At 36.4% G+C, this 23653-nt stretch overlaps 2 protein-coding genes across 6 annotated transcripts in view; one reads left to right on the top strand and one right to left on the bottom strand.

Moving 5' to 3' along the window:
- Positions 1-336: 336 nt before the first annotated feature.
- daw1 (dynein assembly factor with WDR repeat domains 1) lies at positions 337-17148 on the top strand. 3 transcript variants are annotated; one of them, XM_046863786.1, is made up of 15 exons: positions 337-423; positions 1254-1326; positions 2435-2441; positions 2508-2579; positions 5850-5908; positions 5989-6111; positions 7962-8061; positions 8530-8637; positions 9319-9425; positions 9575-9677; positions 9780-9894; positions 10175-10251; positions 15164-15256; positions 15374-15443; positions 15654-17148. In XM_046863786.1, the coding sequence occupies exons 1-15, from the start codon at positions 384-386 to the stop codon at positions 15686-15688; spliced, it is 1182 nt and encodes a 393-aa protein (XP_046719742.1). In that variant the 5' UTR covers positions 337-383; the 3' UTR covers positions 15689-17148. The 3 variants fall into 3 exon arrangements, with proteins under 3 accessions (XP_046719742.1, XP_046719741.1, XP_046719744.1); XM_046863785.1 differs by having other exon boundaries at positions 2435-2579; XM_046863788.1 differs by lacking the exon at positions 5989-6111 and having other exon boundaries at positions 2435-2579.
- Positions 17149-18594: 1446 nt separating this feature from the next.
- Positions 18595-23653, bottom strand: part of LOC124396200 (SPHK1 interactor, AKAP domain containing) — a 45407-nt gene continuing 40348 nt past the window's right edge. For 2 of the 3 annotated variants that reach the window (XM_046865269.1, XM_046865270.1), the window contains 4 exons: positions 22867-22950; positions 20976-21019; positions 19863-20047; positions 18595-19524 (listed from right to left, as the gene is read on the bottom strand). In XM_046865269.1, the coding sequence (XP_046721225.1) occupies positions 19381-19524; positions 19863-20047; positions 20976-21019; positions 22867-22950 (457 nt within the window). In that variant the 3' untranslated portion in view covers positions 18595-19380. Of the gene's footprint in view, positions 19525-19862; positions 20048-20399; positions 20509-20975; positions 21020-22866; positions 22951-23653 lie in introns of those variants that run through there. The other variant, XM_046865271.1, reaches the window with a different exon arrangement.

Raw genomic sequence — 23653 nt, 5'->3', positions numbered from 1 at the left:
GTTTTCATTATCACTGTTCAGTTATATTTTTAATTACATTTTTTATTTTATTTTGTAAATATGAGGTTTTGGGAGAACTGGATTATTTGTACCAGCCCACCCTATTGTGGAAACCATATTTAGCTCGGATGATCAGGTGTCCATATACATTTGGCCACACATATATTTAGCTTTAGGGTAAACATTTAAGAGGAAAAAAAAAACACAGAATCTTCATTAGACTGCATGCCAATTACACGCCTTAATTAGTTCATTATGGTTAATTAGTCTGTTTATGCTTAGCCACTTGTGGCATGCACTTATTCCGTGACGCATGCGCACATTGTACAATCAGCAGGGGAGTCGCGGTTGCCGTGGTAACACTGCTTTAAACTCAAGCAGAAATGAGACTGAAGCGGCTTAACATTCGCTACTATCCTCCAGGTAAACACCATAAAAGTAACATTACTTGACATTATAATACTCAGTCGTAATGTAAATATTAACGTCTGGCTTTTATGCTTCGCATGCAGGATTTTATAACACAACGCTGTTGTTTTTAAAGGAAATAAACATTTGCTGACAGGTGGCTAAGCTAGCTTTCTTGAACGAGACCGATTGTTAGTGTGAATAAAACTTAAACTATTAAACCTCATCTTGTTACTGTTTAATAATAAATGTCGTATTACAAAAATTAACGTAAAAATAAACGAACACACTGCTGAAAACAATTATAACAACTTAAACCTGGCAAAAAAAGATTTATCTATCTATCTGTCTGTCTGCCTGTCTGTCTAACTGTCTGTCTGTCTGTCTGTCTGTCTGTCTCCACACACACACACACACACACACACACACACACACACACACACACACACACACACACACAAACACACGCTTGTGTAAGCTTCATATCTAACAAAAGCTAATAATAATTATTTGAACAGTCAGGGCTTTATGATTCAGGGGCATTTTGTTGTTTTTTTATCCCTGTGAAATGCTAAAAATAGATAAATGGACACTGTGACAAATATTTTCAGCAAAGTCTTAAGAAATACAGGCCGAATTCATCCATTGTTACACACTACAAAGCTTTGGTACATTTGCCTGTATTGTGTTGGTGTTATTATTTACTGTTTTTGACTTTTTCGTTTCTAAGACCACCTATGCTGTGGTTGATTTAAATGGTTGTGGATAACTGTGGGGAAATGTTTAAACTTCTGCTATCATGCACTTGATGGCATAAAGCACATGAACTTGTTGTTTTTGTGCAGGTTTGATTTTGGAGTATGAGAAAAAAGGACAGGAGAAAAGCAGATGTATCGACCTGCTGCACTTAACACCAAAGTGAGTGTTTAATGCGTTGCCAGTTTTAAATAATAATGTGCTTTACAGTTATTTAGCTTAAAATGACTTGCAACCAGTCCAAAAGGACTTGCAGGTTCTTAGGATTGGACCAATGTCATAAAATTAAGAATAATCTATAGCACAAAAACTTGGTAAACATCGATTTTGCACTAAATTGTTCTAAATAGTTCTGGATTTCACTGGATTCGTAGATGCTATTTGTATACATACTTGTAGCTTATTTGTACCAATTTTGTGACATTCGGAGTATGGATATGTTTCCATTTAAAGGTGTTTGGAATAAAGGTAATATATCTTTCCATTAGAATAAGTTTGATCCATATGTATATTATACTCTGAACTAGTAAAAAAAATACTGTTTTTCTACATAACTACACATAACACACAATATCTAAAATGTTTGAAAGGAAAACCTTTGTTTTAATCCCAGCAAGGATTCCCTGGCATACATTGTGACTATAGTAAATGTTTTTTATAAAAAGTGTTAAAAAAACTGTCTCTATTGATGCATTTCGTATGTTTTTAATAAATGACTTCTCAGGGGAGTTTAGATGAAAACACTAGAGCCTTGTGGGTTGAAAACAAAAATGAACTGGAGTTACCTACTAGCTGGGAATAGTTCTAGGTGAAGCAGTATTGTCATTTATAGTTTTAAATGTTTAAAATGACCTTTGAAAAGGTTTTGCCAACACAAAGCCAGCCAGCTCTAGCTACATTTCATAACAATTTGCTATTAACTATTTGACCCTTGCCAATCTATGTAACAAGTAGCTTGGTTAGACAGTCACTCATTTTTTTAATGTTCTCCACCAACAGAACTAAAAGAGAACATAAAAGAGCCATTCAGATATAGATTACCTATTGTAGGTGTCAGAACTAAAATCTTGACCTGACCATCACACCAGTTTGTGCATTATTAATGATCACATTCCAGATTTATTGGACTAATCTAATCTACCATTAATATATTGTTTAATATAACTTTTAATTTTGCAATCAAGTATTATAGAAATATAGTTATAATATTGGAATTTGTTTAATTATGTATGAGTATAATTATTAACATTCACTCTGACTCTTATTTCAGCACTGATGTAAGTGAGTTGTTATCAGAAATTAAAAGAATCGAACCTTTAATCACTGACTCCCGCACTGATCAGGTGAAAGCAATGATTGAAAGGTTACAGGAAAAACTCAGCCAACCAGATGAGCGCCACTTCTACCTGTTTAAGGTATGTAAATACATACACATCTGTACACACATACACTTGTAAATAGAGTATGATCTGTATGGACAAAAATTAGAAATACAGAGTTAAGTACCTACAGTCCATAAGCTAAAAAGATTGTTTATGATTGATTGTAAATGAGTGATATCACATGTTTTAAACAGATCCTTTTTAGTACAATTTACAGTGGAAAAAGGAAATAAACGCTTTTTCATAAAATATATACCGTTTTAGTTGTGTTTTTACTATAGCCACTAGATGGCAACAGAGGGTCAGTTATGGAAAAAAGGCAGTGTGAATAGATACTCACCCGTACAGACTTTGCCAAATGGCAACTGTCCAAACCTGGGTAATCAAGCCTTGATAAAGTTTTGATCAGCTAATCACAAACCTTGCCATGTGACATTAATAACAGCCTTTCAGTACTTCAGGTCAGCACATGGATTAGTATAAAATAGTGTACTTGAACAGTAGCTAACTATTGCTCTTAATGCAGCAAGGCACTGATGTTCGCCACCAAAGTAGATAAATGTGGCTTACCTTAATGTAATCTTAATCTTATTAGCATGAAATATCTCCCAAATTTGCTTTCCACTTAGACGATTACATTGTATAATAGAAGCATGCATGTCAGATTTAATTAAGATTTAACAGTTGGTGGATTCCTTTTGGTCCAATTTATTGTGAGCTCTGTTTTGATGTGATGTTAGTATATTTGACTCCTTGTTTCTTTGTGTAGGCAGTTAGAATAAATGTTCACTTTAAATCTAATAACAGAGATGGTAAAATCGGTATAAAATCAGTAAATAATATCTAATTAGTCTTGTAGTACATCCTTTTACATTTTCCCTCTTTGCAGAAAATTACCACGTGCACCATTGGCCATGATAATATTATACCTTAATTTTATACTTTTCACCAAAAAGTAGTGCTCTTAATTTATAAAGTAAGAAATACATACACAAACATATAATAAACTTTATATAAGTGTGTCTTTTGTTGAACTGAGCTTGGAATTGTTTTAATGCACAAACAATTCTGCAATGCACTTTTTCACAATGTATCCTTATTTTACAAAACATTGAATTATTTACTTTTACCATGCCAGAATGTACCACACTTCTAAATGTTGCCAATACCCTACTTTTTTAAAGTTACAAAATCTTTAAACAGAACACATGGGTTATACAAACAGCATTCAGTCTGTAAAATCTGGCAAAGGTAGACCGTGATCTGCATGTGGCCACTTTGCAAATGTCTGCAAGTGACACTTTTCTTGTTTTCATCTTTCTGCACAAATCTCTTTAACCAATTGGCAAACCTGTCTGCTTGCTAATCACTTCCACATGATGCTTAAGACTTAAGACTCCTCCAGCACTGCTCGACTGGTACCACTTTCTCTCAGAATGAGAGGTAAGTATACTTCAAGGCTCTTCCCTGTTCTGGCACTGAGGTGGTGGAATGAACCCCTAGATGTCTGAACAGCGGAGTCCCTGGCTATCTTCAAGCGACGGTTGAAGATCTACCTCTTCTTGAAACACTTAAATTAGCACTTACCAAGTTTGCTTTGTAAAAATCAAGAATTGTAGTCTGATTTATATTAAGTTTGTAATCTAGCGTACCAGTGTAGATTTATTAATTGCTGGAGACTCAAAGCACTTTTGTTCACCGCTCTGGACAAGGGCGTCTGCTAAATGCCACAAATGTAAATGTAAGACCACTGGACATTTTACATTCATAGGTTTAGTTATACTCTGTAGTGTCCTTCTATTTTCATTTTTTTTGGTTTGTCCCCAACTCATCTTCAATTGATTAATAAAGAAAATGCACATGCTACATGGTTTGATATTCAGATGTCCACATACTTTTGGATATATAATGTAACACCTTCAATTCACTCTTTTGGACTTTTAAGCCCAACTCAACTGAAACATTGGGCTGATGCAGATGAAATCTAAGGGTGGTATGTTGTGTCATGTCTTGGTCCTGCCTCAAGCCAAAGGAGGCAATCATTTAATACCTTCTGGGCTTGTTTGACGAATACTCCAGCTGGCATGCCTGCTCTTTTATAAAATCTAATCTTTGGCTCACCCTTAAAAATGCATAAGAATTCATCAATAAAATTGTTATATTGTAGAATATCCCAGCAACTTGCATTATAAATGGACCATGAAACAATTTAGGCACTGGTTCGGATCCAAATGATTTTTCCATAGCAGCCTTAACACTTGCTTGAAGCACTTTCAGTGCCGCTGGTCTGTTGTGCTCCTGGTTTTCCTTCCAATCTTTGGTCTGTTTTGATCTGTATCTACCTCAGCACTCTCTAAGTGGGCCTCAATTTCAGGGAATGAGAATCAAATCTGCATTCCAATGCATTAAAGTCACTCTCTCACTTCCTTGGGACTGTTCTGAAGAGTCTTCTGCTGCAACATGTCAAAGAAGCTTACCTTTGCTTTTATTTCTGCCATTTGCTTAATAGCTTGGCAGAATAAACTCACATAGTAATGCCCTGAAATGAACAGAACATTGGGAAAGTTGTCAACCTTTTAACAATTCACACTGGAATTGTTTGTTACAATAGACCATGTCTCTTAGTCAGCAGCATAGCCAGTGTTGGAATTAATAATAACATGAAATCCTGCTACCTGTCATGCATGTTTTCTGTTACTTGCTGCAGTTGGGTTAATTTAGGGTCGAATTGCTTTCTCAATGCAGTCGATTTCTCACTGCAATTGGAATTATCCGCTTTTAGGCCGAGTGTTTAGGTCTGCACCCAAGGGAAATTGTTGTGTTCTTATGTGCCCAAATGCACCAAGAAGAAAATACACCCCAGGGTTGATTCAAATTTACAGTGGTGCATATGTGAAAACAGAAAAAAGACAATAAAGGGTTAGGGTTGAAAAATGTGCTCTGCTTTCTTAAAAAAACAAACATTTTTATCTAATGTCAGTGCCAAGCACATTAACATGTGAAGCAGTAAGGCAAATCCATGCATGCACAAAATAACGCGTTTTTTCCGGGTTGTCACAGCTGTCCCTGCAGCTGTGCATACTGAAAGCATAATATTGCCTCCTTTACTGAATGCAATACCACCACCCCCCACAGGGAAGCCACGGTTTACAGGCTGAAAATTACTGATGTATGTAAATTACTCAGTCTGGATTATAGATTGGAAATGAATTAATGCACTTAAGTGCACTACTTCACAACACACTCTCTCCATCCATCATTCTCTCCCTCTCACTCCCTCTATTTCTCTTCCTCTCTCTCTAGGTGCTTCAGTCCCACATCCTGCCTCTTACCAATGTCGCCTTCAATAAATCAGGGTCGAGGTGAGTTTATCTCAGCCACTCATGTTTCTCTCACTCACTCACTTCTCCACTCATCCTTTTCTTTCTCATCTTGTCTGCAGTTTTATAACCGGGAGCTATGACAGGACATGTAAAATATGGGACACTATGTCTGGAGAGGAACTGCACACACTGGAGGGGCACAGAAATGTAGTTTATGCCATTGCATTTAATAATCCATATGGGTAATTATGATTATGATTATTGTTATTATTGTTCATCATCATCCTTTTTATTCTCTCTTTTACACTTTCATCCTACTTTGAATTTAAACTCCTACACTACTTGTCTAAATGTTTGTGGATTCCTGATCATTAAACCCATATGTAGAATTTCCCCAAACTATTGCCACACTTTTATAAGATGTCCTTGTATGCTGTGGCATTTCAATTTCCTTTCACACGAAACACCGTTCGGAGGAACTGGAAACCTAACCGTGCCCCAGGCCACCACATCTGACATCAGTGCCTGACCTTGCTTATGCTCCTGAAGATGAATGGGCATATCTTTACAGCCAAGAAAGCGAAGATTAGAGCAAAGAGGGAAATACATTTGTAATGAGATGTTTAAAAAGCAGATATAGATGTGAGGCATCCACAAACCTTTGTCCTTCTCTCACTTTATCTCTCTCTCTCTGTCTCTCTCTCTCTCTCTGTCTCTCTCTCTCTCTCTCTCTCTCTCTCTCTCTCTCTCTCAATATATATATATATATATATTGAGAGAGAGAGATGCCTCACATCTATATCTGCTTTTTAAACATCTCATTCCAAATGTATTTCCCTCTTTGCTCTAATCTTCGCTTTCTTTTCTCTCTCTTGGATGAATTTGAGGATGGAATATAATTAATGGACATTCTGTGTAATGCAAATGGGGATGGGTTTGCTTTTTTTTGGTCTGGTTCCTCTTTCAAACATATGACACTAATATATATATATATATATATATATATATATATATATATATATATATATATATATATATATATATATATATAAAAATTAGTGTCATATGTCAAGAGAGAGAGTCAAGAAGCTTTTGTCATTTCAACCATAGCTGACGCAGTACACAGTGAAATACGACAATGTTTCTCCAGAACCAGGTGCTACATAAAACAACATAGAGCTACATCACAAAACATAGAGCTCCAAAACAAAGCATAGAGCTAAGAACTAAAGTAAGTTCCTAGCCATATATAGTGCATCAAGTGCAACCTAGTACAGTGCAAAACAAAAGATACCAACCAGTAAATATACTATGTAATATGTTATAGAGTACAATGTTTAAACGGGAACTATAAACAACTTGTAAACATAAACACAATGTTGTAAGTAGGAGAGCATCAGGATGGATCAGGTTAAACACAGTTGTTAGACACCTTACATTAAATACCTGATCATAAGCATCATAAAATAAGCACTTTTAGCCTAAGAGATCCAATATTTAATAGTCTTAAATTGAGATCAAAGGTACTGGCTGTGCATTCATTCTTATCTTATTAATTAATAATTTATATTAATTAAGTTACTAAAACAAATGTTTAGATTGTTTCTGCATTTTGCATTTTGTTATGGATTGTTATTGGTTTAACCATTTGAGAACCTATAGCACAGTTCTATAAAAATTACCTCGAAGGTAGTTTAAAAAACAGCATTAAATTTGTAAAATTGGTACAGGCATACACACAAACACACACACCCACACACACACACACACACACACACACACACACACACACACACACATTGCAGGTTTAGCCAGCTTCAGGCTGTTATGTGGGAGCACTTGTCATTTTAAGTCAGGTGCTCATTTCCTTATCTCTCTCTGTTCCCTTCTGTGTCTTTATCTCTCTTTCTTTATCTATAGCCGTGTCTGCCCAATTTTCTTTCCCCTTCTTCCTACCTACATTTATACATCATTGAGATATGAATCAAGAAATCAGTGTAACTGACTTTATATTTCCACATGTATGGAAATGTATATACAGAAAATAGATTAATTTGTTTTCTGTGTTTCTTTCTATATTTGTCTCTCTTAGAGATAAAATAGCTACAGGCTCCTTCGATAAGACCTGCAAATTATGGAGTGTTGAATCTGGAAAGTGTTTCTACACATTTAGAGGACACACAGCAGAAATCGTATGTCTTACACACACTTCCCCCTTCCCCCAAATCTGCAAGAGTTTTGTTATTTTGTTATTTTTGTTCTGAAATAGATCCATTGTGAAAAATCGATGTATGAAACTAAAATCTAGGTTAACCTATTAAAATCCCTGTGTTCATCAGTGGAGGCACATACTGTATATATCACTCTAGAATCAACATGCTTAACATTTTCATATTAGTTCCTCTGTAGTAAAATATTAAAAAAATTATACTAAGACTATTGTAACCCTCTTTGTGTGTTACCTATTATTACATTATTCTGTCTGTCAGAAACCATTAATATATTTTGTTATGATTGTTGATAACATTTTTTTATAAAAACACAAATAAAAAATAAATACTTCTGTTTATTGTACAAATTGTATAATTGTACAATGTGTGTGTGTGTGTGTGTGTGTGTGTGTGTGTGTGTGTGTGTGTGTGTGTGTGTGTCCTTTGCAGGTTTGTGTAACCTTCAACCCCCAGAGTACCCTTGTTGCCACAGGTAGCATGGACACTACAGCTAAATTATGGGATGTAGAGAGTGGTAAAGAGGTTTCAACTCTAGCAGTGAGTATCTCTGTCTGTGTTCCCATTCTTTTTTGTTGCTCCCTATCCTCTGTTGAGGCCCGTTGGCTATTTTAAAGGCTGTTCTATTACTTTGGTAAATCTGGTTAGTTGACCATTAGATGAGGAATTAGATGAAGATTATTCATTACTGAGGACTTACCCAGAAGGCAGTCCTGTGCTTTAACACAGGTGTCCATTTCAAACTAGCACAAAAACTGCACCAATAAAATATGTCAAATACATGTAATAAAGAGGAATGAAAATAGGTTGTATTTTATTGTCAGGCTTTGTATTACAGTAGCATTTTATTAATTGATAAATACCCTCAAAAATTCCTTTCTTGAACCCAGGCCAACTCTGCTCTCTTAAACAATCTAATTATGCAGACTTAAACAGTATATTATATGGACTGTGTGTGGCCAGTTTTTTTGTGTAACTAAATTGTTACTATCACATAGGCACCATAGATACTCTATGCCTCTATGCCTTTTGCTTCATGACTGTGTATGGCTGTGTGTATATCACATAATTACATTGTTTAACTGCACAATTCCTCTTTAGTGAATGTAAATGGTGCATCAAAATGATCAGAAAATATTCTTTATTTCCTGCTTTTGTCCTTAGTGTAGAATGATGTCCAAGTTCAATTTTCTCTTTTCTTTGTCTTTTTGTCTCTCCTAGGGTCATTCTGCCGAAATAATCTCTCTTTCCTTCAACACAGTTGGGAATCGTTTAGTCACTGGGTCGTTTGATCACACGGTCACACTGTGGGATGTACCATCAGGGAGGTGTGTGTGAACCAGCAATTAGTATCCTGAGAGATTTTCTGCCTAGACATGACTTGTGAATTAGCACAGCCATACCAGATTGTTCACAAATGTTCTCTGATTGCAGTATTTTCATTTGTTTATTTATTGGGGTTTACGTGTTGTTGAAGGAGAATACACACCTTGATAGGGCACAGGGGTGAAATCAGTAGTGTGCACTTCAACTGGAACTGTTCCCTCATTGTTTCTGCCTCTATGGATAAAAGCTGCAAGGTCAGAATTCAGTACTACTGTATATTCAGTACGTATCATGAATAAATTATTTGTATGTCTATATGGAAGTTGTAAACTGAGCTTGTGTGTTTGTGTGCGTAGGTGTGGGATGCTGAAAATGGCCAGTGTTTGGCGACTTTAATTGGTCATGATGATGAGGTGCTTGATGTTTGCTTTAATTATACCGGTCAGCTCATTGCAACGGCTTCTGCTGATGGTGAGACCAATGCCATCAACAGCACGACACTTTTCCGCACCACTACCAAACACATCATCACCAGTGATATCTGAAAAGCAGCCACATTGTTACCAGTGTCTCATGAGTCACATCATCACAATCAGAATCCTCACCATCTCTACAGCCATTAACATTATGATCAATCTTTTTCATCATCTGCATTATTACACAATTATCATAAAAATTAACATCATAATCATCACTGCCTTCACCTCAACTCAGGACTAATTTCATCCTCCTCTTTCCTTGCTCTGTTTAGGTACATCCAGGGTGTATAATTCAGAAACCTTCCAGTGTGTATGCAAACTTGATGGTCATGAAGGAGAGATATCTAAGGTAAGTCTTACATGCATGCAAAAACACACCTGCTTATCCTTTTCCTTATCACCTCTCATTTCCTCCATTTTCCGTTGTTCATTTCCGGTTTTCCTTGCCTGTCCCTTAGTCACTTCCTGTTTCTTACTACCTGTCATGCACTCTATCGCTCTCCCTATGCCATTTTTCATATTACGTTTGGGTACCAATTTCCATTTCACTCCTGTCTTCATGCCACTATTATATCATGTCTCTCTCTCTCTCTCTCTCTCTCTCTCTCTCTCTCTCTCCCCTCTCTTTTTATTTCCACCCCCCCTCATCGTGAAGGCCAGAATAGGTCCATTTCCTGTATAATGGATTATAATTCAAACATTTTTATAACAACATCCACATAAGGGCTCTTCATCAATTTCAGCTAGAGAACATACTGCTAGAGGAACACAGGTCACACAGAGTTTAAACAAACGCTCTCTCTCTCTCTCTCTCTCTCTCTCTCTCTCTCTCTCTCTCTCTCTCACACACACACACACACACACACACACACACACACACACATATACACACATACACACACACACACACACACACATATATACACACATACACAGGCAGACTCATCTATAAATGTTAACATTTTGTAGATAATTGATAATTGCCTAGTTTTTATCATGGCTTATAATATTACAATATTGATTGTAAAGCACAATAATACAAGGCATATAGGAAAGTCATTCTATAGTAGACTACACTAGGCTAGCAAAGCTTTATAAACACAGGAACAAGAAGTGATTTAAACAGTTTTAAAGTTAACATTACCTGCATCAGGTTAACATCCATTCATCATCAAATTGCCTAAATCTTTTTACAAACTTATTTTCCATTGTTTTCTTTTCTGTCTGTGGTGACCGCTTCTGGATAATAATATGAACTCAAATGTTCATGCCACATCTGAGTGGCACAAGCAATCTGATTACCATGCCAAACATAAAGCTTTTGAAACATGCAATCAGGATGGAGAGTTTCAAACACTCAGCAAAGGGGACCCTCAGAATGTTACCCCATACTGCTACATTTCAGATATAAAAGAGGGTCTGTGATGTTAAAAAAAAAACAAAAAAAAAAACAGAAAACCGTATAGTTTGACATCTAAACAAGAATAGCACATATAGACATCAATAAGCATAGAGACATTATAGAAAATAGATGAATGAAAACACAGCAGGTTCTTGTAAATGTGTCTGCACACACAGTGAGATTTTCCAGTAATGTCACATTGCATTGCTTGAGAGTATTAATGGGAGATTCCCTGTCAAACTGCAGTTGCTCGTAAGAACCTTTTCGCTGAAGTAGCACCGGTTCCATATGACAAGGAACATTTGTGGTCATATGGGTTTGACAAAACTGTTGTTATATCAATACCTAAAATTCTGTTTTAATCATTGCTAGCCACCAGAGGTAGTTTAACAATAGACAGAGGAATAAAACTCACCCTCGGACTGCCTGCTGCAGTATAATATGTCACCTTGTAAAATACGAAACAAGTGCATGTTAACATCTATTTAACAGCAGCATAGATGTTCCTTTAAAAGTGGGAAAGTGTCTTATGATCAATAAGGCTTGGTGTGATCGCCAGAATGTACAAACACTCAAGACTTTCTGTTCTCTCAATTACAAACACATCATGCTTAAGTGCTGGACATTAAAGCTACCTAGGGATATAATAGCAGTTGTTATATTTACTGCATGTATTTCATCACAACCAGGCACTGACGTGGCACTTAAGATACCATGTAAGTGCATTAGCAAACAGGAAACCAGGCACCCAGGTGATGAACTTAATGATGTTGAGGATTTCAGCAGGGCTAACTTTAAAACAGGTTAGCCCCTGATACTACTAACATATCTCATATAGCACAGGAGACCCCTCCACTTTAACAGATTGGATGTATCACACTTAGAAAGCATTGATAACCAGCTAAACTTGTTCAGCAATAAACATATGAATGCTGCATTTGTCACATGGATAAATAATCACATAGGCTAAAAATATGAACAGAGACTGAATCATAGACAAGTTTGATACTGTTGATTTAAGGAGCATATGGCAAGGACTACAGATCATCACAGACTAAAAACAAGAGCATAAACAGCGCAAACTCCTTCATCTCGCTCACCAATGAGCTGAACACTTTCTAAGCTTCTTTCGATTACACCGATTTCACGGTGCACTTCCAGGCCTGCAGAAATGGCTAATACCTTATTGATTTCCATTCCTGATGTATAAGCTCTTTAGACGAGTCAACAATCTTAAAGCAACCAGGCCAGATGACATCCATGGTTTAGTCTTTTGAGCATGTGTGTTCACATACCTTATCAATCTGTCTTCCACTGTCTACGAATCCTGCCTGCTTCCACGTTTGTACCTGTTCCTAAGTATATAACAAGGCAACATGGGACCTATAATATTCATCACTATCAGCAGTAAGTGCTTTGAGAAGTGTCAGAAACCTAATCCTTAACAAGCTGGGAGCTCTGCATTTTGCCTACTGTGAAAACTCTGTCTACATTACACATGCAGTCCTCTCTCACCTGAAAAAGCAAATACCTATATGAGAATGCTGCTTGTAAATTACAGCTCAGCATGAAATGCCATGATGCCCCATAGAATAGACACCAAGCACAGAGAGCTGGATCTGAATCTTTACTTTTGTATCTGTTTTTTTCTGTTTTAGATAGCATCCCTAGCATATAAATAGGGAAAGGGTTCAGGAACTGAGTCAACTATGTGAGATCTAAAATTGAATGAAAACTGGATGGGAATTAGCCTTTATATAAAAAAATATTTTGAGTAAGGTATCTTCTTGTGAACTGCAAAAACACCTTATATAGCACCTTAGTTAAAGTGGAAAAGAACTTGAATGCTGTGAATAAGCAAAACGTTGATGCAATAAGGGTTACACTAGCCCTTGGGCCCTAAAATAGCTGGTGGCAACACTGTCATCAGGACCTTCTAATCTGAGATTTTCTTCCAGAAAATGCCTCCAATTCCAACTATAACTGCTGTGGTCCTCTTATTTAGAAAGTTGTGTGGAACCACACAAATGTTCCGTTTTGTTGTCTTCAATTTGTGACATTACACATGGACCTTCCTATCTAGAATTTATTATTATTTGACCAGAACTTTGCACATAAGGCAGGTTTCACAGGCAGCTTTGCATATATAAGACCAAGTAGATTGCATTAAACACACTTGGTGACAAAAAAATAGAGTTGTCTAATTTGCTCAACTGACATGAGTGAGGTGAATCTGCAGATTGTAGGGTGTTTACCAGTGCTAGCAGCAGAATAATCAGCATATAGCCACACAGTGCTTTGTCTGGTGCGATGAATCTAGCTAAATTTAACATAGTTATAAGAATATAAAAAATATATTTTATTCATACAGTGTATATACACACACATATATATACATACGTACAAAAGTATGCCAAACCAAACTAATACAGTAAACCTTTTTCCCATGTATTTTCTGGGTCAGAGTCTACTGACATTTTTATTTGCCAATTTTATTTCATTGATCTTCTGTGCACAGCCCTCTTATAGTCATCCCTTATATTTTCAATTGGATTTAGGTCTGATGTGTGACTGGGCTAGTCCAAAATATTGATCTTTCTCTCTCAAAGCTGTTCCTTTGTTGGCTTGCATTTGTGTTTTGGGTCATTATTTTGCTGGAAGGTGAAATTGTTTTTTTGTCTAGAAGAGGCTTATAAGGTTTTTACTGAAATAGTTTGCTATATTGAGCTATGTATGATTATCAAACTAGAGCCCCAGTCCCAGTTGAAGATAATCATTCCTAAAGCAGATGCTTCCACCAATATGCTTTACTGTTTAGAGTGTTCTAGTGTTATATCAACCGGGCATAAAATTATGCCATTATAACATTATGACCAGTGAAGTGAATAACACTGATTATCTCTTCATCATGGCACCTGTTAGTGGGTGGGGTATATTAGGCAGCAAGTGAACATTCTATCCTCAAAGTTGATGTGTTAGTAGCAGAAAAAATAGCCAAGCATAAGGATTTGAGTAAGTCTGACAAAAGCAAAATTGTGACGACTAGACGAGTAGGTCAGAGCGTCTGCTGAAATGCAGCTCTTGTGGGCTGTTCCCCGTCTGCAGTGGTCAGTATATATAAAATATTGTCCAAGGAAGGAACAGACGAATTGGCAGCAGGGCCATGGATGGCTGAGACTCCCTAATGCACATGGGGAAGTCTGGCCCATGTGGTCAGATCGAACAGATGAGCTACTATAGCTCAAATTGCTGAAGAAGTTACTGCTGTTAATGATCGACAGACAAGGACTGTTTTGGCAGCTAAAGGGGGGACCAGCACAATAAACGACAGGGGGTCATAATGTAATGCTTGATCCGTGGCCATAAAGTTATGCCTGATGTGTGTATATCCACTATATGTAGAATGCAAATTAAAGTGGGATATCCACAGCTATGGGGGACGGGGCACCCTGTAGCTCTGACTGTAGCCAAACAAATAGCTTCCCTCAGTGATCATGTTCATGCATGTTGTGGAAGAGAAGAAAAACGGAACGTTTAATGATATAATAGCAGAATGCGTTATGGCAAGTGCATTGTTATATTATACTTGGAAACCATACTGTGTAAATAATGCCTGTACAAGTCCTCTTTTTATGAAACAAATGGTTATCTCATTGCTTATAATAAAGTCCACCTAGGCGTCTAAAGCTTGTGTAAGAGGTAGTGACAATATTTTGTACCATGACAACTGTGCCTTTTTGTGATGTATAGTGTAATGGATTACATGCCATGACTTTTGCATTTTGAATGAAGATAAAAATGAATGTTGATTAACATTTACATAAATTTTACAAGGCCTGTGACTCTTCATCTTTCCTAGGTGTGCTTTAACCCGCAGGGGACACGTGTATTAACAGGGAGTGCAGATAGGACAGCACGTGTGTGGTGTGTGAAGTCTGGCTCATGCTTGCAGGTGTGTGATTATGTAATTGATAAAAATGACTAATTTTGCTTGATTTACATAAACCGGCAGAACTTGTGATTGTACAAATTCGTGATTGTAGATATGCAGTAATAATGATGTGTGCAGGTGTTGGAGGGTCACACTGATGAGATCTTCTCCTGCGCCTTCAACTATGAAGGAGACACCATCATTACAGGCAATGGCACACACACACACACACAACACACACACACACACAAACACAGAGGTGTGTTAAAAGTAAAGCCAAATGTCGCTGATGCCCTGTAAATATCATAGTAGAATTTTAACCCTCTACATACCCATATTAATGATTAAACACTTAGCTTTTCTGTCTCTGTGGATAGAATAGCATGTACATTTACATTTTTTTTTTCTTTTTCTGCAGGCAGTAAAGATAATACCTGTCGGATATGGCGTTAAGACTTGTACACGAAGAGGGCAACCTTCAGTATTATCTCACCCACAACACACAAATATATTGTTCGATTTAGCCTTCTGAGTTGCATGTAAAGGTCGACGTGAAGTGCAGAGAACCTACTCAGACACAGACACATATATTATATGGACAAAAGTACAGACACCAGCCATATGTGGATATTCCCCAAACTGTTACAAGATTGAAGGCACACATTGTGCAGGATGTCTTTGGATGTGGTAGAAATAAATCTTCTCTTCACGTGAACTAGGAGACTTGAACCTGTTACAGCATGACACTGTCCCTGTTCACAAAGCAATCTTTATCAAGACATAGGTTGGAGTGGAAGATCTTTATTAACCTACTATAGAACTTTGACCTCAATACTTTTTTGAACACCTTTGGGATAAATTGAAACACTAACTGCAACCTAGGCCTAGTCACCCTACATCCTACAATAATTGACTTTATTAACACCCTTGTGGTTGAATGAGCACAACCTTTTATAACTATACTCCTAAAACTATATACTAAATCTAAATCTTCCCAGAAGAGTGAAGCTTGTTATAACAGCAAATGTGGAATCGGATGTTCAAAAACCACATACAAATCTTATGGTCAGGTGTCTACAAACTTTTGTCCATATATTGTACATGCACACTGTGTAAGAAAATTTTGTATAAATGTGATGCCATACAGCTCATTAAAACATTATCACACCTATGCACTAGGAGCCTGCCAACCACCAGTAGTGTGATATATGTAATTACTAGGTTTAAATAAATAAAAAATATTATAGATTTTAAGGAAAACTTTAAATTTTTAAATAATTAAAAAAGGATCTTGGCAATTTTTCTATCTCTAAGAAACTAGTTAGTTTCTTAATATACTTTAGAGACTCCTGGTGGGAAGCAATGAGCTAAATGAAATCTGTCAGTCCCAAAAGTATGGGTATCTTAAGGTGAGTTTGAAATAGAGTTGCCTTGGTACCTTACTCTTCAAAAAATCTTATATAGCCAGGCATTGAGACATGCTTTAAAGGCAACATATGTCAACACATTGCCTGGATGCTGACATACTTTAATAGACACTAACTCAGAATGGTTTGAGCTGACAGGAAGTCTATAGTAAATCAAATAACTCTTTACAACCATTAAAAAAAGATGTCTGGGAAAAAAAAAACAACAACAACAGCATTGCTGCCACAGCCGAAGTCACAAGATCATCGACATGGTTTTATTCATTGCATTGCTGCCACATGATTGGCTGATTGGAAAATTGGTAACATGTTAAAAGGCTTTGGTGCATATAATTCTTTACTACTTTATTGCTGTAGTGTTTAGATCCTCGTTTGTTTTCTAGATGTTCTACTTTATGTAGATGTTCTACTTCATTCTAATTAATATAAAATTTACCTGGTCTCCTAGATCTGTTGTGTATAATAAAGGTGTGGACAAAGAAAAAATTAATGACCTTGTTTGACTTCATGCTCTACTGTAAAATAGCAAAGCATGTAATACTTAAACAATCAGCTGCTGTGGATTTTTTTCAATTCGCAACGATACTATGAATGTCGAAATGTTCCGCAATATATTTGCTTTTTTTTTAATAATTCCAAATTGTGTACCTTTACAAATTACACACCTATTATCACTACTGGTTATTATTATACTTATTATTATACTTTATACTTTACAAATAGTTGTAGCTAATAAAGAGGTGCAGTATGTATACTTTGGTTTTCTTTCTTTTTTTTTGTTTTTTCAAACCACAAGATTTGTTATGCAATACTGACCATATGGAAATCAACTAAATGTTAGCTTAATATTATATTATAAATTAGCAGTGAAAATCTGAAAATATCCAAGGGTTTTGGACATAAAATTAATGACATCCTGTCATTGTTATTGCTGAGAATGTTCCACAAACCAAATAATATCTGTTCAGAGGTAGTACATATGGTGGATACTTTCCATTAACGGATGTGGTGCATTGAACAGAATAAAGCCCATCTACATGGCATGTGTGTTTAATCAAATAGCAGCTCTGCATGTACAGCATGAATAAATATATAGTGCATGTCAAAAGTTTGGAAATACACATGTTCCTTTTTTACATGCAGTAAACATTTTTTTTTTTGCACAAATTAGTATTTGGGTTTAACAGAAGAGCTTTTGCGAATTGGAGATCAGGACTAGAATGCCTCACAACCACAGTCATACATGAGGGTGGATGCTTAATGGTTTGGGTTTTTTTTGGACCAGGGAAGGTTGGAGATTTATTCTGGGTAAAAGAAATACTGAACCAACATGGCTACCTTTCCATACCGTACAATTCCTCCTGGAGTCCAGCTGATTAGAACCAGCTTCGGAATACAAGACAATGGCCAGAAGCAAAAGGCCCAGCTCTGTAAGTGTCATTTAGAGAGCAAACAGTTGGCTGCTGTTTTGTCTATTATGGTATGTCCTGTCCAGTCACTGCACTTAAATCATATCTAACTGCTCTGGAATGAACTGGATCGCAAGGATTGCATGGAAAGAAATATCCAATTAATGAATTAAGCAATGGCAAAGTATTTTAGCTGCATGTTTGGAGAAACTAACTGTCCAGATTCAAAGAAAGTGTAAAGCTGTTCTTAATGCTAAGGGAGGATTTTTTAATGAACAGTTTATTGCAACTGTTTGTGGCATATAAACAAAATGAACATGCATGCATCTCTCAAGAATAATAAAATACTAGGTGTTTCTAAACTTGACAGGCATGTAAATTAATATATATATATATATATATATATATATATATATATATATATATATATATATATATATATATATATATATACTTTTTTGCAGTTTTAATGTATGTATTGTAGAAGAAATTTTCAAATACAGAACCAATCCTGTATCTTACATACAATTTTATTGATTTTGAAAAGATAAATACATTCAGATATATGGTCATAGATTAGATGCCTTTGTGCTTTACGTGCTGATGTTCAGAATACTACTGTAATTATGCAATTACATTTCACGCAATGAATTTGACATATACAGGTTTTTTACATGACAAACTGTACTCACGCACAACTACTGTAAATCACTTATGCAAACTTCATTATTTACACCTAACTAAAATAAATCATTTTACTCACAACATACTGTAACACATTTCTAAATGTACCACAGAAACAATCAGGTGTGCTTTTAAAAGTATAACTGAAGCAAAATCCTTATTCTGTGAAATGCTGCACTCAGATTGTTATACACAACTGATATATTCTCTATCATATTCAGTAGATCATTTCATATCCACATAGATTTTTTACCTTTGAACAAAATGCCACGAACTACATTTATAAATTTACAAGCTACAAAATGGCTTTTTTTTTATATCTATCCCGCCTACCAGACTGACTGACTGGCTACGCCAAAAATATGTCCTCCAATCACAGAGGGTCTCTGAAGCAGTGGCTAATTTGATCTCATGATGCAATGTTATGAAAAGTGAAAACATGTAAAAGCCCATTGTCAAACAAACAGAGAAAAAGAATTAGAGAAAGGAGAAGTGAGAGAGGGAGAGAAAAAGGTTAGACTTTTAGACACCACTGTGAGACATACAGTACAAAGTGGTTGCAGAGTTGGGGCTCTCAACAACAGGCCTTTGCCACAGTGTGTTTGTGAGAGTGTGTATGTGTATGTTAGCGCTGTGTTTTCAGAAGCCAGTCAAACAGTCCAAGCTCTTCTTCACCCTCACTATGGAGTCGACAAAATTGCAACACAAGTCTGAATAAATCTCCCACACACCAGGATCTCTGAGCAGCCAGGTGCACCACTTTCTGAAACTACACACACACACACACACACACACACACACACACACACACACACACACACACACACACACACACACACACAGAAAAACAGTTTAGGAAATACTAAAAAAGGTTTATGAATGTACTAACTCAGTGTACACCGGAAACAAAAGCTGGATGGATTATAAAACAGCCTGGAAAATGGAAAGTAGAAAATAGAAAAATGAAAAATGAGAAAAAAATACAAAAAGTTACAGAAAAATAATGATTAACAAATAAAATTCACACAATACTTGCAGCAGAGATTATCGAAAAAAATCCCTTTGATTTAAATTTGAATTTGATGTATTGATTTAATTTAGTGGGACCTTGGTATAAGTGTGCTGGAGAGTTTTTCTGTAGTACAGTGCAGGGATGCCAAGCTCAGATGCTGCGATCCACTGCAGTGTCGCTCGCATCTCTCTATCCATGTCTTCCACTTCTAGGTCAAAGTTCATCACTTGCAGCTCTCTGTGACAACTACTTCCTGCTGTTGACAGACCTGAGGTCACCTCTGTAAGAAAAAGCGAAAGAGAGAGAAAGAGAAAGAGAGTGAATTAAATTATTTGAAAGAAAATGATTTTATGACGAGAGTTTCATTAGACAAGTAGTGCATGTATGACTTACACACTACATGTCCTTTTTCCTTTTCTGTCAAAGTTATACTTGACCACACAGTCATACTATTACATCAAAAGAAATGCTAAAACTTTTAATCTCAGTTTTTTTATTTTTAAATGGACATTCTGCAACATTCTGTAATTACTACTGATGCAAAAGTTTGGTAGCTTGTGTTATTTAGAAAGCACAGTTTGAAAAAGAAAAATAGTGGTCGTCAGGGTGAATCAGTGGGAGCATTGTCTTACAGCTCCAGGGTGCTCGGTTTGATCCTGAGCTCTGGTTACAGTCTCTTTGGAGTTTCCCATGTTTTCCCATGTTTGTGTGGGCTTCTTCGGGTTCTCTGGTTTCCTCCCACTGGCCGGAAACATACAGGGAGGCAGACTGATTACAGCTAAATTGCCCCTTGCTGTGAATGAATATGTGCTTTTGTGTGTAGGTGTGTGTATGTATGTGTGTGGTGCCCCAAGATATAATGCTGTCCCTCAGAGAGTGTATTTACCCACCTACACTTTAAAACCACTATGGCCCTGATCAGGATAAAGTGGTTACTGACTAAAAAAAAAATGATATCTTGTATTTCTAGTAAAAACACACCCAAATGACTCTGGCACACCCTTTAGTAATACTTTAAACCATGAGGAATAGTATGTACTATATATAAAATTTCATTTATATTGCAGGTCAGAGGCTTTACTGAAAATAAAAATGTCCCCTGAATCCTTCTTAATCCTTTAATGTAGTAATTTAGTGTTTTAAAACATTATTGGTTCATCCTCTGTGTAACTGAGTGTGTATGTTTGATTTTAAGAGACATCACTCACCATCTGTTTGTTCCTGACTCTGTATTACCCTCAGTTTCTCCTCACTGCGCGCACACACACACACACACACACACACACACACACACACACACACACACACACACACACACACACAAGACTTCATCAGCATCAGCAATGCTGCTTGGCTGTTTTCCAATTTGATCACTATAGAATTACTTTTGTCTTGATAATATGTTTTGACTGTAAGAACTACTGCTGCTGCAAATATATATATATTGAGGAAAATGAAGAATTTACTCCATTTTGGAATAAGTGCAGTGAATACTTGCACTATATATATATATATATATATATATATATATATATATATATATATATATATATATATATATACACATTTTGTTGTGTTACAGCCTTATTCCAAAATGGAGTAAATTCGTTATTTTCCCCAATAATTCTACAAACAAAACCCTATAATGACAACATGAAAGAAGTTTTAAAAAAAATAATAATAATAATAATTTACATGTACATAAGTATTCACAGTCTTTGCTCAATACTTTGTTGAAGCACCTTTGGCACCAATTACAGCCTCAAATCTGATTTGAAAAAAAAAAGATGCACCTATTTTTGGGCAGTTTCTCTCATTCTTCTTTGCAGAACCCCTCAAGCTCCATCAACTTGGATGGGGAGTATCAGTGAACAGCCATTTTCAGATCTCTCCAGAGATGTTTGATCACTCAAGGACATTCACAGAGACGTCCCGTAGCCACTCCTTTGTTATCTTTGCTGTGTGCTAAGGGTCGTTGTCCCTTTGAAAGATAAACCATCTCCCCAGTCTGAGGTCCAGAGTGCTCTGGAGCAGGTTTTCATCAAGGATGTCTCTGTACATTGCTGCATTCATCTTTGCCTTGATCCTGACTCGTCTCCGAGTTCCTGCTGCTGGAAAACATCACAGCATAATGCTGCCACCACCAAGCTTCACTGTAAGGATGGTACTGGCCAGGTGATGAATGGTACCTGGTTTCCTCCAGACATGACTCTTGGAATTTAGGTCAAAGAGGTCAATCTTTGTTTCTCATGGTCTTAGAGTCCTTCATGTGACTTTTAGCAAACTCTAGGTGGGCTGTCATGTGCCTTTTACTGAGGAGTGGCTTCTGTCTGGTGACTCTACTACATAGGCCTGATTAGTAGAGTGCTGCAGAGATAGAAGTGCTTCTGGAAGTTTCTCCTCTCTCCACAAAGATAAAATAGAGCTCTTTCAGAGTGACCATCGGGTTCTTTCTCACCCTCCTGCATAAGGCCCTACACCCCAATTGCTCAGCTTGGCCAGGCAGCCCGCTCTAGGAAGTGTCCTGTTGGTTCCAAATTTCTTCCATTTACAAATGATGAAGGCCACTGTGCTTATTGGGACCTTCAATGCTGCAGAATTGTTTCTGTACTCTTCCCCAGATCTGTGCCTCAATATAATCCTGTGTTTGAAGATCTACAGACAATTTCTTGGACTTCATGGCTTGGTTTGTGCTCGGACATGCACTGTTAATGGTGGGACCTTATATAGACAGGTGTGTGCCTTTCCAAATCATGTCCAATCACCTGAATTTACTATAAGTTCTCCAATCAAGTTGTAGAAACATCTCAAGGATGATCAGTGAAAACAGAATGCACCTGAGCTTGATTTTGAGTGTCATGGCAAAGGCTACTGAATACTTAGGTACAAGTAATTTATTTATTATTATTATTTTTTTAATGAATTTGAAGATTTCAAACAAACTGCTTTTATGTTGTCATGATAGGGTTTTGTTTGTAGAATTTTGAGGAAAATAAGGAATTTAATCCATTTTGGAATAAGGCTGTAACAGCAAAATGTGGGGAAAAAAAAGTCAAGCGCTGTGAATACATTAGAGCTTAAATATATCATGCCAATTACCTGTTAAACCCAGTGGAACTGGAGCTTTCTGGAAAGCCCTCGAGATCTGCAACACCGAGACTAGATGCACTACTGTTACCATTTCTGTAAGGCAAATATCATGTGCATTAAAACATATACAAAAATCCACAAATCAGATTAAGAGGCCAATGCATATTTCTTTATCTTTTCATAAATGTTATAAAATGCAGGAAGTGACAGTGAAAAACAAAATACTTTTTGAAACATTTTTACAAGTGCTTTAAAAAACTTGACAGATGGAAAGTGTCAGCGTCTGAGCAAAGTTTTGGGGTGAAGAGAGACAGAGATGGAAAGAGTGACAATAAAAAGAAGCAATGAGAGAATAAATATTGGAACCACCCTCTCCAGTGTCATTGTATTGAGTGTTTCCATAGCTGCTATTAGGTGACTGCTATAATTTAAATTACTAACATTTTAACATGATTATATTTTAGTCATATTATTTCACACAATAATCTGGATTTTAAAAGTTTCTAAAATTTGCTTTGTTGTCAAATCAATGGAACAAAAAGACATAAAAAAATATCTACAAAAGTCAAAAGAGTTGCTATGCAAAGCACTGAAGTTTGGCATTATCATAGAAATGAGCAAGAAATGCTATGTGTTTGCCCTGAACATGTTATTTGTTTGTACTCCTAATGTTTAGATAATATTCTCCTTGTTTAAACGTATCAAATTTTTTTTTTTATCATATTACGTCTGCACTGATGTGGGTTACAAGAAGCAACGGGGGAACGTTCATCTAAACTTAGTTGATGCATTGCTA

The sequence above is a fragment of the Silurus meridionalis genome, chromosome 13 (assembly GCF_014805685.1).
Source record: "Silurus meridionalis isolate SWU-2019-XX chromosome 13, ASM1480568v1, whole genome shotgun sequence".
Classification (NCBI taxonomy): domain Eukaryota; kingdom Metazoa; phylum Chordata; class Actinopteri; order Siluriformes; family Siluridae; genus Silurus; species Silurus meridionalis.
The sequence above is the reverse complement of the archived record's forward strand: the minus strand, read 5'-3'. Positions and strand labels throughout refer to the sequence as shown.